Genomic DNA, 13,514 nt, shown 5'->3' on the forward strand with positions numbered 1-13,514 from the left:
TGTACATAAATTATGGTCACAAAATTATCAATTTAGAGTTTATAATTTATAAAAAAACGTTAAACATATATAGATAAAACTACTAATTTCTAAAGCTATTTAATTGTTTTTAAATTTATCGTTAATATTTCTGAACATGGTTCCAAAAAAATTTGAGACGGCCCTGTCGATGAGTGTACATATCTTCCGGAGGTCTAAGAGAGACTACGCGCCAATTGCATCTCCAAGGTATTTTTTAAGAGTTGAGGCACAAAGGGCCTCCCAAACATGGCCATGTTGACAAAAACACCACCATGTTCGTAGGTTAGTTAACTCTTAACTGTTTTCAAAGAGCCCAAAACTCATTAGTTCCACCGATATGACATATACATCTATATTTGTCTTTTAAATTTATTTTGCATAACCGGGGCTTAATTAAACTAAACCCCATGAAGCAGAACTATCAATTGTTAATATTGGCCAAGGTGTAGTGTAGATTATTTTACCTCAACTATCAATACCATATATTAGATCGTTATCAAATGTATAATTGTCATCATTCTTATTTGTATATATATATATGTGTGTGTGGTTTGACACTGCATTGTCATGAACAATGGAATCATTAATTTTTTTTTAAAAATCATTAAATTAAGCGAACCCTCTAGACCATTAGTCCAATAATAGTCCTGATTACGTGTAACGTAACTTAACGCATGAATTAATTTGGTCCAGTTTCCTTTTATTTAATTTTTGTCCGACCATGCTCTTACAAGAAAAAGGGATCATTGTTTTCTGATTTAATTTGTTTTTTTTTGCGCTAATCAAAACAAATTATAAATATATACTTCATTTCCGTAAAACTAAAAATAGTAAAGTTAAGTTAAGCAAAAATCATACAAGTCCAACCACCGGATCTGTTATATATTCAATTAAAAATTAGGAGGTGCTAATGTCTGTAAAATTTAAGAACACGTTAAAGGAGTTTGGTCAACAATGATTGACTACACTTGATAATGACACGTGTCGTATGATGAGAGGATCGACGGTGGTCAGCTTAGAAAGGAGCCGTCCTCTTTGATCACGTAACAACAAGTCCATTATGTTTTTCCGACAATGGAGGCAATTATCCACAACGCTCATGTGCATTGTCTGTTATGAAACTCCTCCTAGCTGTTACACTGCCACGCGTCGTCATATGCCAGATATTAAATCAAATTAATTTATAATTTGGAAATACAAGTTCAATTTTAATACACAGTGTTCAAAGATAGATGATTTAACGTTTTTAAAAACTTTCAGTTTATGTGTTATAAAGTAAATATTTTCAGAAAAAAACTGAGATTTTCTTGTTAAAATAGTTTATTATTATAAATCAGTGGTGTAAGGATAAGAAACGGTCTTCGAAAGTGACAAATTTGTTAGTTTAAATTTTATGTTGATGACTCGGTGTGTTTTTGCTTCAAAGTCTGATTTGCTAGATTCGAGCACTACCACAAATATACGTTGGACGTTAATTTCTAAATTAAACTAATTTACTATTAACTGATATGAAATCTTACGAAACGGTTAACAAATAAGCTGGAGGAATAAATGTAGGAACTCTAAATGTAGCCATTTTCTTCTTCTGATTGTGACTCTCTAAGTCAGCTTGGTTGATGTTTCTTTTAAGCCAGCATTTAAAATTGAAACTTTTCCTTGTCCAGAAAACCTACTTTGTAATTTTAATAAAAATAATAGAAGACATAATCTATTCTTTTAAAACTGAAATACAAAATAAAATTTATCTATTTTTAAGTGGGGTTTTATTGATTGTCATTCTCATTTTAACAATTCTAGCTAGTTCATTTATTATTTTTATTTAGAGTCAAAATTATTATAAATAATTATTTACATTCATTTTTTACTCTGAAAAATTACTTCATTAACTATATTTACCATAATAATTCAATTTTATTTATTTTACATACTAACCATTATAATTTCATATGTCATTTCAATTAAATTGCTCTATTAGTGAAAAAATTTAAACCAATTAACAAAAATGTTTTTATTTGTTTGCATATCAGTTAGATATGGTATTCATGTATATGTTTAGATTTAAATCGGTTTTTATAGGTATCAGTTTTTTAGATTTTAAAACTAAACTATTGTTATAAATTTTCATACATAGTTCAAGTTAGATTCTTCCGAGTCCGGATAAGTTTTTACAAATCTAAAAATATCTTAATTATCTACATGTTCATAAGTGTTCAAATATATATATATTAAAATGTTACTAAACAATATAAAAAGGTAAAGCTCTAATTATCGTTAAAGTTGCTAGACGTTATAATTTGACCAAATGTCTTAATTCAAAGACGACACCTTCTTTTTATAACTTTTAGTTTTTTTATGTCAATGTAGGGGGTTTATTATGCAGGCTAATAAGTTGCTTTACACTAAACACTAATGTTAAGTGGAGTAATAGTCAATGATTTGTATATATAATTTTATCAATGATATTTGGAAAATAAGTACATATTTACGTATTATGTATTCAGTTATATATACATTTATGAGAATTTATCATTGCTACTCGGAAAATAATTAAATACATCCCTTATATATTAAAAGAGAAGCATTGTAATAAATGCATTCACACTATAATATACACGTGGCAACTTCACAATGATTTGATAATAAATATACTAACGCGTTCACACTATATTCATAAATGTGTTCACACTATGTATTTTACGTTTTTAATATAAAACTCACATAATCGTTTCAATAAAACTTTAGATTTTTTGGTTCAAATAAAAATAGATAACGAATCAAAAGCCAAACTATATATATATTATTTTTATTGTTTACGGATAAAGTTGAACAAAATATTCATAAATTTTGATTTGATTCGTTATCCGTTTTGATTTGAACCAAAAAATCTGGATATCCGTAACTCTACGAAACAAATCAAATGCTAAAATACAATATCCAAAAAAGAAGCAAATCACAAATACCAATATTTTTAAGAACATATTTCTAACTCGATCTGTTATATGCATATATATACATATATGTAAAGAATTATATATATATACATTATATATATTATACTTTATATCAGTTTTACAATATTTTTTATGAATTAAATTTATTATATTAGGTACTAGAATTTAAAAAGTTAAATAATGTTTTATTTTTGTAATAAAATGTTATTATTAAAATTTTCAATTATTTTTAAAATTTTATTTTATTTACGGATCAAATCAAAATTATAAAACATTTCGGATATCCGAGTCACCGAATATCTGGGTGGCTAAAGATCGAATCGACATGAATGCTTCCAAATACCCATATATTCGATCTGTGTCCACCCCTACTTAAATATACAATTTTATTTTATTTATATGAAAAAGTTGACTAATGTCAAGACCTTTTTTTAAATTAATTTTAATTTTATCTTTCATGTATTATTTTGAACAAAAATGTTATTTAATATTAATTAACTATATCTTTATATATTTGTCAACTATTTTTATATACTTTTTACATACACATACATGTGCACCTTGATGTGAGCACATTGTAACTAATTATTCACCGCAACTGAAGTATCTAATTTTTTTGAAAGTTGAAATATTTTTTCTTAATGCTTCTTTCACTACCGACCAAATTGTAATGAAATGATTTGTCTTAATAATTTTTTTTAAACTATTTATCTGTTTAGAAACTATAATATGAAACTATTGGTTCTACATGACGACTGTTTAAAATTTATAACATGAAAATAAACAAATAATAATTTTTGGTTTTACCGGAAAAAACCAAAAAAATCAAACATTTTAACCGAATAAACTAAAATGAATATTAATTTAAAATAATAGTTATATTTTAGAACATTTAAACATCAAAAAAAACTTAAAACCGAACCAGTATCCAGATTAAACAGATTTAATGTCTTTTTATTAGTGTCTTTTTATTAAAAATAACAAAAATAATAATCACAATTGTTATTGTTTGTTATTGTTTTTGAAGGAGAAAATAAAAGAAACTGTGGGGTTTGTGATGTTTATTTCACAATTCACAAGGCGTGAGAGCATAAGCATATCCTCTATGTGGGGCCTTCTTTCCGACCGTAATGATTCTTATTTATCTTCTGAAGCCGTTAATTTAGCCTTTTAAATTAGCTTCAAAATGTAATTAGCCTCAAACTGTATAATCACATGTATGATATACTTATTTTTTCATAACACATTTCATCACTTTGCATAACTGATACCATGCCTGGCCAGCTAAACTTGTGTATTCCAGTATGTTTCACCTTATGTATGTGAAAATTTAAACAGCTTCTTTTATAAAATTTATTTTTCGATAAGATAAATGTTTTACGCAGGGGGGGAGGGGGGGGGGGGGCATTAATCTCACATTTAAACACAAACTTATCCCCTTAATCTCATCTTTAACTTTTCGATTAAGAAAAAGATTTTCCCTTTGATGACTTTATTACATGTCAAACCATTTGTAATAAAATTTCATATCTTTTTTTTTTATATTTTTCCTTTTACCTTCCCCTTCTCGCGTAGCACCCACATCCAAAAAAAAAGAAGAGTAACCTCGATTTGTTGATCTGCCGCTGGTCTCGTTCTCCCACCAAAGATCTCGAGAAAGAGAGAGAGAGAGACGCATTGAAAAAAGGCTGCGGCTTTTAGTCTTCAGTACTCTGTTTTCGTGTTTGGTTTCACAGTAAAAAAAAAATCTCGAGATGTGTTGAGCTTTATCATGTTGGGATTCTCCGGTTGATTGATTCTGTCGGAAAGGCTCCCTTTGTTTTAATTGAATTTCGATATCTCCGAGGACTTAAGCTTTCGGAGATGAGTTGGTGTTGTTTGCCTTGCTTTGGATCTTCTGCTAAAGACGCTGATTCGAAAGATTCGTTGAAGAAAGAAGTTTCAGCTAAAGACGGTTCTGTTACTCAGCAGTCTCACCGTGCCAGCTTAGGTGAACAATTTTTTTCATTACAACTGTTTGGGATCTGTTGAGTTTTGGTCTCTTAGATCGATTTAGCCTTCTGGGTTCTCATAAAGTTTGTTCCTTTGGTGATGTTTCTGATCTAAATCTTCACGGCTACAAAGCTTGTAGGACTCTAGTTCATGAGAGATCTAATGTGTTTTGCGAGCTTTGATTATAGTTATCTATACATGGAATGCAATTAGGAGATGTCTAAGTTAGTTTTCTATATGCTATCCAACAAACAAGGAATCATAAAGATGTTAGCTTTAGGGTTTGAGGAATGTTCTATACTTGTAGACATCACTAGTTCAATGTTTGGTCTACTTCTACTAGTCAGTTACTTTATCAGCTGCTGCTTACTGCTTGCATTGCTTTGTAACGAAAAGTGCTAACCTTTCCTCTCTTTGTTGTAGACAAATCAAAGTCTCGAGGAGGTTCTGAACATAAGAAGGAGCTAACCGCTCCAAAAGAAGGTCCAACCGCTAACATCGCTGCACAAACCTTTACTTTCAGAGAGTTAGCTGCCGCCACTAAAAACTTCAGACCGGAATGTCTTCTCGGAGAAGGAGGCTTCGGACGTGTTTACAAGGGTCGTCTAGAGAGCACAGGACAGGTAATGATTCTTGAAAACCAATCAACAGAATCATTCTTTCATTTTCTCATAACCAAACTCACTCGTCTTATCTTTATGGTTTGCAGATAGTAGCTGTTAAGCAGCTGGATAGAAACGGTCTACAAGGAAACAGAGAGTTTCTAGTAGAGGTTCTCATGCTGAGCCTTCTGCATCATACCAATCTTGTGAACTTGATTGGCTATTGCGCTGATGGTGACCAGCGTCTCCTTGTCTACGAGTACATGGCACTAGGCTCCTTGGAAGATCATCTACACGGTAATAAGCTTATCAATATCCCCTCCACTCTATTACCATATACAGAAACTAGGGCGTTGTCTAGTCTCATTGCATTTGATATATTGGGACAGTTTCTAGCTTGTGTTTGATGTATTTATGGTAAAGTGTCTTGCAAATAGTTTATATGGTGAGTTTTTGTTCTTTGTCAGATCTTCCACCAGGCAAAGAGCCTCTGGACTGGAACACGAGGATGACAATAGCAGCAGGAGCAGCTAAAGGACTTGAGTATTTGCATGATAAGGCCAACCCGCCTGTGATCTACAGAGACTTGAAATCTTCCAATATTCTTCTAGGAGATGGCTATCACCCAAAGCTATCTGATTTTGGGTTAGCTAAGTTAGGTCCTGTGGGGGATAAAACACACGTCTCAACTCGTGTTATGGGCACGTATGGCTACTGTGCACCAGAATACGCCATGACAGGGCAGCTCACTTTGAAATCAGATGTTTACAGCTTTGGAGTTGTGTTTTTGGAGCTTATCACTGGGAGAAAAGCTATAGATAACGCTCGAGCACCAGGAGAGCACAACCTCGTCGCATGGGTACGTTTAAAAATCTCAACTTTGCATATCTTTAAAACATAAAGTCTCAACCTTTACCTAAAGTCTCAACCTTTTTGTAGTCTGATGTTATAACTAAGTTTTGGGTCGTTGTGGGTTATGTTTTGTATCATACACAGGCTAGGCCCTTGTTTAAAGATCGTAGGAAGTTTCCGAAGATGGCGGATCCATCGCTGCAAGGGCGTTATCCAATGCGTGGTCTGTATCAAGCGCTTGCGGTTGCAGCAATGTGTTTACAGGAACAAGCAGCAACAAGACCGTTGATAGGCGACGTGGTGACAGCTCTAACTTACTTAGCTTCTCAAACTTTTGATCCCAACGCGCCAAACGGCCAAAACAGTAGAAGCAGTGGCGGTGGCGGGCCGCCGTTCATCAGGACGAGGGATGAGAGGAGAAGCTTAGGAGATGGGAGTAGTTTGGATAGTCCTGCAGAGACTCGTAGCCGGCTAGGGTCACCGGGGACTCACAAGAACTCTCCTGACTACAGGAGAAGGGATATGGTGAGGGAAGTGAATGCTGGATCAGAGGCAGGGAGCGAGGCTGGAGGAGGGTCAGGGAGGAAGTGGGGGTTAAGCGATGTGGAAGGGACGGAGTCGCAGAGAGAGAGTCCTGCGAGTGTTGGGAGGGGAGGGAGAGGGACTCCGAGGAACAGGGATTTAGATAGAGAGAGAGCTGTGGCGGAGGCAAAGGTGTGGGGAGAGAATTGGAGGGAGAGGAAGAGAGGAGCCAATGAACCGGGAAGCTTTGATAGTTTCAATGACTGAGAAGGGAAATATTTAAAAAGCTTTGTATGTTTGAACATGAGATAGGTTTTGTCTTTATGGCAAGAGGCTTTGTGGTTATATGGAACATTTGTTGAGTCTTGTCGGGTCAGTTGTCGGATTTGATGTCTGAGTCAGAAGAGAGGCTCTTCAATGTATCGTGGTTGAAGCTCAAGAACAAGATGAATGGTGAGTAGAGGGAATAGGAGGGGAAGAAAATGGTTCTTTAAGTCATGTTTTTGTTTTTTAAAATGGGTTGTATATGTAATAGGGGAGGGAGAGTCTTGAGTCGATTTTAATGTTGTACTGTTTTTAATGTATCAATCATGTGTATGGATTCGAGTCTATGGAAAGAGAAAAAAAAAAATAGAAACTCCAGCTAAGTCAGCTTCTTTTCTTTGAGATGAGAGCTAAGGTTATGTGCTCTGTTCAAATCCGACCACGAAAGGAGACCACTAGTATGTCCACATCTTCTTTCAGCAAAGACATCATGTGTTGTCATACTAGTACACTGTCACCATGCATTGTATTAATTGGTTGTAACCTAATAATAGAAGCTTCATCTATAGAAATGTTTCCAAAGATGGTCTCAAAAGTAATTTAAAGGGACCGAGAATGTCAAGTGGCCTGCATCTATGTTAGTAAGATGTACACGAAACGAATACATTTTTTGCAGCCTTTGACTTACATTCGCCCCGTCCCACGTTTATTTTGTAATTTCTAAAGAAGTTTAAACACATGAACTTTATTTATCTTCACCAAAAATTTATCAGCTCATGCTACTCATCTAGTTCCAGTGTATATGTCACTTAATTTTCTCTTCACCAGAAATTATAAATAATTAATAACTATCTGTTTCTACCAGTAGTTGACTATTAAAGTTCAATAGTATTTTTAAATTTATTTAAAATATATAGATAAATCAATACAAAATAAATAAACTTGTAAAAACACTTCAACCAGATACCATTTGCAACCTAACTTTTCTTTTTCTTTCTCGAAGCTCATGTGGTTTTGTTTCTATATATTATTTCCATTTTAAGTAATAGTGAAATTCTAAAAGAAGGATAGGTTTGTCGTACCATCACGTGGGGCGGTGAGCATGGTGGGCGCAATGTAACTGATTCAAGCAACGAACACTTGACCCTTTTTTTTACTATTGCAGGCTGCAACTCTCACTATACTTTCATTGCCTCAAAAATGATCAATCATATAATTTTGTATTTGCCACGCCAGTACCTAACAGAATAAAAAGAGTATATATTTCGATAACAACAAAAAAAGTAGCTTTAAACTTTATTACGTGATCTTCAAACTTCCTAATCCAAAAAAAAATCCCATTGGTAAACAAATAGGTCATTTATTATCACAATTTACAAAAACAAAGAAATGTCTTTTTGGGAAATAAAAGGTCCGAAAATAATGAATGATGAGATGTGATTGGTCAATAATTCGGCGCTCTAACTCTCTGTTACGGTTGGTATCCATGTCATCCCATCACATCTCCCTCACCACTTTCTTCACCTTATCTCTCTCTCACCCTTAATTATTTCATTTCTTTAAAAGCTACAAATCTCACGACCCCCCACGCTAACAACATTCTCAAGGATAGATAGAGCGAGAGAGAGAGAGAAAATAAAAGCTCCAAGCTTTTTTTTTTCTTTCTCTCGTCATCCCTGCAAATAGGAAGGTTGTAGAACAAGAAGTGGGGTCTTTGTTTTTATTTCTGACCTTCCGATTCCGATAAAACTATCAGCTTCAAAGCCCATACACTCCAACCCAATCCAAATCCACTTCTTCTTCACATAATATATAGTTAGAGAGAGAAAGAGTTAAACTTTTCACATCTCTACCTCTCTCTCAATCAGCTTCTCTCCTCCTGTTCTTATGGAAGCTTCACCCAATGATCGCCTTCACTTTGGCAAAATGGGTTTCGGGTAAAAACAACAATCCTCTGTTTCTCTTATGTCTTTGTCTTCTTGTCTCTTACTGTCTGCTCTATCAGATCAGTGCTTTTGTGGGTCTTCTCTCTGTTTCTATGTGATCCGTAGATTCCCATAACTATAAGCTCTGAATCACAAAGTTTCTCCCTTTCTCCAAATCTGATTCGTGGGTTTTCATCAGTTTCCAGTTTATGATCCTAATCGATTGATAGATCTGTCTCGATCCAGACAAAGATCATAATTTGACTCTCTCTCTGATCCATATAGATCGTGTTTCTGTTCCATGTGTGTTAGGTGTCAGCACTACAGGAGGAGATGCCAGATCAGAGCTCCATGTTGCAACGAAATCTTCGATTGTCGCCATTGTCACAACGAGTTCACTGTAATAATCTCAACTCATAAAACCTTTAATTACTGTCCTAAATTACTTCCCCTGTTATGTCCTAACCGTAAAACCTGAGTGTAGTTATTTAAAAGTAACTTCCTTTTTTGAATTACAGAGTACTCTGCGCAATATCTACGACCGTCATGAGCTTGTTCGTCAAGACGTTAAACAAGTACGATCCATTTCTCTTAAGTTATGTGATCTAAGCAAGTTCGATTCTTTTTTAATTTTTGTTGCATCTTATGTCTGTTTTTTTTCTCAGGTGATTTGTTCGGTTTGCGACACAGAGCAGCCGGTTGCTCAAGTATGCTCCAACTGTGGTGTCAACATGGGAGAATACTTTTGCAATATCTGCAAGTTCTATGATGATAATGTAAAGGAATTTAATTTCTTTACAACTGTTTGAATCTTCTTCCCTTCTTGGTGTTTGATTCTAATCATTGCTCCTGTTTCAGACTGAGAAACAACAGTTTCATTGTGATGACTGTGGAATCTGCAGGTGAGAGATTCTTTCCTTCATACAGTGTAATTGGTGATTAGTTTAAAGTTTGTGTGTTGATTAACATTTCATTGTGTATGTTGCAGAGTTGGTGGGCGTGAGAACTTCTTTCATTGCAAGAAGTGTGGTAAGCAACTAACTTGACCATGTTCAATTTTCATTCACACATTCAAGTGGTGTTGACTCATCCATTTCATGCTTATAGGATCTTGTTATGCGACTGGTCTGCGCAACAACCATCGCTGCGTTGAGGATTCAATGCGACATCACTGTCCCATTTGTTTCGAGGTAATAATGTCTGTTATGTCAAGGCTTAGCTTGAGAGTTTCTGTCTGCGAAACATGTGTGAGTGAATGAGATACTTTTGTTGCTCTTGCAGTATCTCTTTGACTCTCTAAAAGAAACAACAGTGATGAAATGTGGACACACTATGCACTGTGAATGCTACCATGAGATGATCAAGCGTGACAAGTAATCTATTTACTCTTTTTTTTTTCTTGTGGTTATTTCTCTCTGTTTAAAGTTTAAACTTTCTAGTGATGTGGTTTTTTGAAATGTGTGAACTTTTTTTGTTCTGTGTAGATTTTGCTGTCCTATTTGCTCGAGGTCAGTGATTGATATGTCAAAAACATGGCAGAGGATGGATGAAGAGGTTAGTTTTAACATCTTTTGGTGAATTATGTTTTAGGCAAGGTTCTAAAAAACGGTCTAGGCGGTAAATTTTTCATAACGGAAACAGTTTTCTTAAAATCCAATTTATTCAAATCGGTTAAATCAAGTATGTCAGTGCAGTGACTGCAGTCCATAAATCAATTTTTCTATCTATATATATTTTAAGTAATGTTAAATCATTTCAAATATCAAATTCTAATTCATTTTGTGTTGTTAGATTGAAGCCACATCTATGCCTTCGGATTACCATGACAAGAAGGTACATAATTTGTCTTTCTTTTTGTCCTTCAAGCTCTCAATCAAAACTGGTTTTGAAGTTACTGAAAAGAAGATAACGTGGCTGGCATGCACAGGTGTGGATACTATGCAACGACTGTAACGACACAACAGAAGTGTACTTCCACATAATAGGGCAGAAATGTGGACATTGTAGATCGTACAACACCAGAGCCGTCGCACCTCCTGTTCTTCCTCAATGACCAAAGATCTCTTTCACTTGTTGCCATCTACCAGAAAGCAAGCATGAACTTTTTGTTGCAAAAAAACTTTCTTGATGATCGGTTATAGCAAGAAAACATAGAAAAGTTGATCAATATGATTATTGGTCACAAAAGCAAAACACTTATCTGTCTTCTTCATGATTCTATTTGTTGTTGGTTCCTATATGGTCGAACCATTTATATTTGGGTGTGGTAAAGCCAGGATTATGTATAATATTCTCTTTAAATATTCTTGATCCAGGAATATTACCTGTGATATGCAATATGTTTTTCTATTGTTGTTTTATTCAACAGATCACTCAGATTCACAGATTCTCTTATAATCTCACAATCTCATCAGTACACACTACATTTTTCATAAAACTTTCCAACTTAGGCTCTCTGCCAAGAATCATAAACATGATCTCTCCTTGCTCCAACGGGGTTAACACCCTCCCTGGATTGATCTTGTTCTCTTCCAACACGCAATCCGCTATAACCGAAGCTAAATCCTGCTCGCTGGTGGGTTTACAAGAGCACAGCTTACCATCTCCGAACACGCAATCTCGACTTGACCACCTAAGCTCTTGAAGAAAGCCGTTGGTGTCACAATGATGTAAGTAAAGCTCGAGTCTTTCAATTCTGCATGTATTTGCATTTGTAGCGATATCACGTTCTCAATAGCATCTTCCAGGCTTGAAGGAAGCTTTATCGGTTTGTTAAAAGTAGAAGCAGAACAAAACTTCAATCAGAAACATCAACCTTGCCTTGAGTAAAAAGATATTAATGACATACCTTGTTGCAGCGTGGAATTAGTTGTCTGAGAGGAAAAGTATCTACGTAGCCTGTTTCTATCATGTCATGTTTCTGGTTTCAGTTTGTAGCCGCCTAGCCGGTAAGGTTAACAAATAAATAGTTCTGATTTGCTCTATGGCTATTATAAACTATGAAGTGTTTACTACAAAAACTAAAGAAAAATTAATAAACTACTAGATGCAAAAATAAAATTTAGAAAACCAAAGAAACGATAGAAACCACATGCTGAAAGGGTCGCAGCTTGACAGTACTGCAGAATCTGAGGAAACATAGTTGCATGGACCTAACTCAGCGTCCATATTTTGAACCTCCCAAATTTCAACACGTGTCAAGTTGTCTGAACCCATATGTTGATTTGAAATCACACCGAGTGAAAAAATAGTATAAAATTGACACCGTCATCATTGACAACTTCACTTGACGTGGAATTTAACATATCCACGTTTTTTCCTCGATACAAAACAATGTTATTATCCACTTTCCTTACCGTTTCCATTTTTAACGTAACATCAACGTTTTTTTTTTCAACGTTTATATAACTTTGCCTATGATTGTGTTTTTTCCAATAATGCTTCGAAATAATTTGGTGTTCCTTATCTAATAAATCAATTCCATCATAAAATTGGCTATTCATTCTAAAAGTATTAATTTAAAATAGTAAATGATATCAATGTACAGTCACCAATCAGAACGGTTCTGGATATATGGATATAGTTATACAATGAATTCTGATAAGATTCAGTTATCTCGATATTCTAACTGTACTTAACCAGTTTTTTTTTTCTTTGCCAAGGCGTACTTAACCAGCTTGACATATAATACAAATCATTAAACGGAAAAATAATAGTTTAATAAAATGAAATTTGTCTACAAATTTCATGTTGTTTAATGTATTAGAGCAGCTGCAAGGCTGTTCCTTATAAAAAAATACTTAGCAACAAATTATTTTTATAATATGTGGGGACCAAAAAAATTAGGAATCTGTGACATAATTGTATCTTGGAGTCTGTAGGTAAGGATCAATTCTTTGCTGGGCTTGTCACTGTGCGCGGGTCCCATGACCGGGTGGAAACCTGCGATTAGTCCTTTTTTTTTTTTTTTTTAACTGAAAAAAAAAATAATATAAAAGATTTAACTAGGTTATGGAGCCATGAGTAACACGGTTATGGATGCCCTTACTCTCGTATTAACTAATGAGAGATAGGTTTTCAACTTAAAAAAGGTAGAACATCTGGTTCACTCTTTTCAAAAGATGGAAGTATATATCCATGCGAAGGTGTATTACAATTTAATATCGAACAATTTGTTTATTACTTTTTTTTTTTGAGAAAAAATTGTTTATTACTTAAAAACATTTTTAGTCCATAGATACGCAGTGCCGTGCGAAGAGTTTTAGGGGCCTAAGGCAAGTTTTAGGGGTCTAAGGCAAGTTTTAAAAATAAATTTATTTACAACTGTAATGAAAGCAATTTTCTAATATGATATATTATTTTCACCAAATACACAAGTCTAATAC

At 34.3% G+C, this 13,514-nt stretch overlaps 2 protein-coding genes and 1 long non-coding RNA gene across 3 annotated transcripts; 2 read left to right on the top strand and 1 right to left on the bottom strand.

The window, feature by feature from the left end:
- The first annotated feature begins 4,502 nt into the window (after positions 1–4,502).
- On the top strand, positions 4,503–7,549 carry LOC106386597 (serine/threonine-protein kinase PBL27). The gene is made up of 5 exons (XM_013826430.3): positions 4,503–4,962; positions 5,388–5,587; positions 5,674–5,863; positions 6,034–6,425; positions 6,563–7,549. Exons 1-5 carry the CDS (start codon positions 4,836–4,838, stop codon positions 7,205–7,207), a joined length of 1,554 nt encoding a protein of 517 aa, XP_013681884.2. The 5' UTR covers positions 4,503–4,835; the 3' UTR covers positions 7,208–7,549.
- Positions 7,550–8,773: 1,224 nt separating this feature from the next.
- Positions 8,774–11,478, top strand: LOC106433948 (E3 ubiquitin-protein ligase MIEL1). The gene is made up of 11 exons (XM_013874789.3): positions 8,774–9,141; positions 9,442–9,529; positions 9,648–9,704; positions 9,795–9,905; positions 9,988–10,031; positions 10,118–10,158; positions 10,237–10,319; positions 10,411–10,502; positions 10,614–10,683; positions 10,921–10,962; positions 11,057–11,478. Exons 1-11 carry the CDS (start codon positions 9,092–9,094, stop codon positions 11,180–11,182), a joined length of 804 nt encoding a protein of 267 aa, XP_013730243.2. The 5' UTR covers positions 8,774–9,091; the 3' UTR covers positions 11,183–11,478.
- On the bottom strand, positions 11,130–12,560 carry LOC125595797. The gene is made up of 2 exons (XR_007330619.1): positions 11,978–12,560; positions 11,130–11,888 (listed from the first exon to the last, which is right to left on the bottom strand). It is a non-coding gene; the product is annotated as an uncharacterized LOC125595797 (long non-coding RNA).
- Between the last annotated feature and the right edge of the window lie 954 nt (positions 12,561–13,514).

The sequence above is a fragment of the Brassica napus genome, chromosome A3 (assembly GCF_020379485.1).
Source record: "Brassica napus cultivar Da-Ae chromosome A3, Da-Ae, whole genome shotgun sequence".
Taxonomy (NCBI): Eukaryota; Viridiplantae; Streptophyta; class Magnoliopsida; order Brassicales; family Brassicaceae; genus Brassica; species Brassica napus.

What these genes read in the sequence shown, in the direction of transcription:
- LOC106386597 (XM_013826430.3), top strand. Translation starts at nt 4,836, where the DNA reads ATGAGTTGGTGTTGTTTGCCTTGCTTTGGATCTTCTGCTAAAGACGCT. An exon ending in GTCTCACCGTGCCAGCTTAG is followed by an intron (nt 4,963 to 5,387) that starts GTGAACAATTTT and finishes TCTTTGTTGTAG; the next exon opens with ACAAATCAAAGTCTCGAGGA. An exon ending in AGCACAACCTCGTCGCATGG is followed by an intron (nt 6,426 to 6,562) that starts GTACGTTTAAAA and finishes TATCATACACAG; the next exon opens with GCTAGGCCCTTGTTTAAAGA.
- LOC106433948 (XM_013874789.3), top strand. Translation starts at nt 9,092, where the DNA reads ATGGAAGCTTCACCCAATGATCGCCTTCACTTTGGCAAAATGGGTTTC. An exon ending in TTCGTCAAGACGTTAAACAA is followed by an intron (nt 9,705 to 9,794) that starts GTACGATCCATT and finishes TTTTTTTCTCAG; the next exon opens with GTGATTTGTTCGGTTTGCGA. An exon ending in GATGACTGTGGAATCTGCAG is followed by an intron (nt 10,032 to 10,117) that starts GTGAGAGATTCT and finishes TGTATGTTGCAG; the next exon opens with AGTTGGTGGGCGTGAGAACT.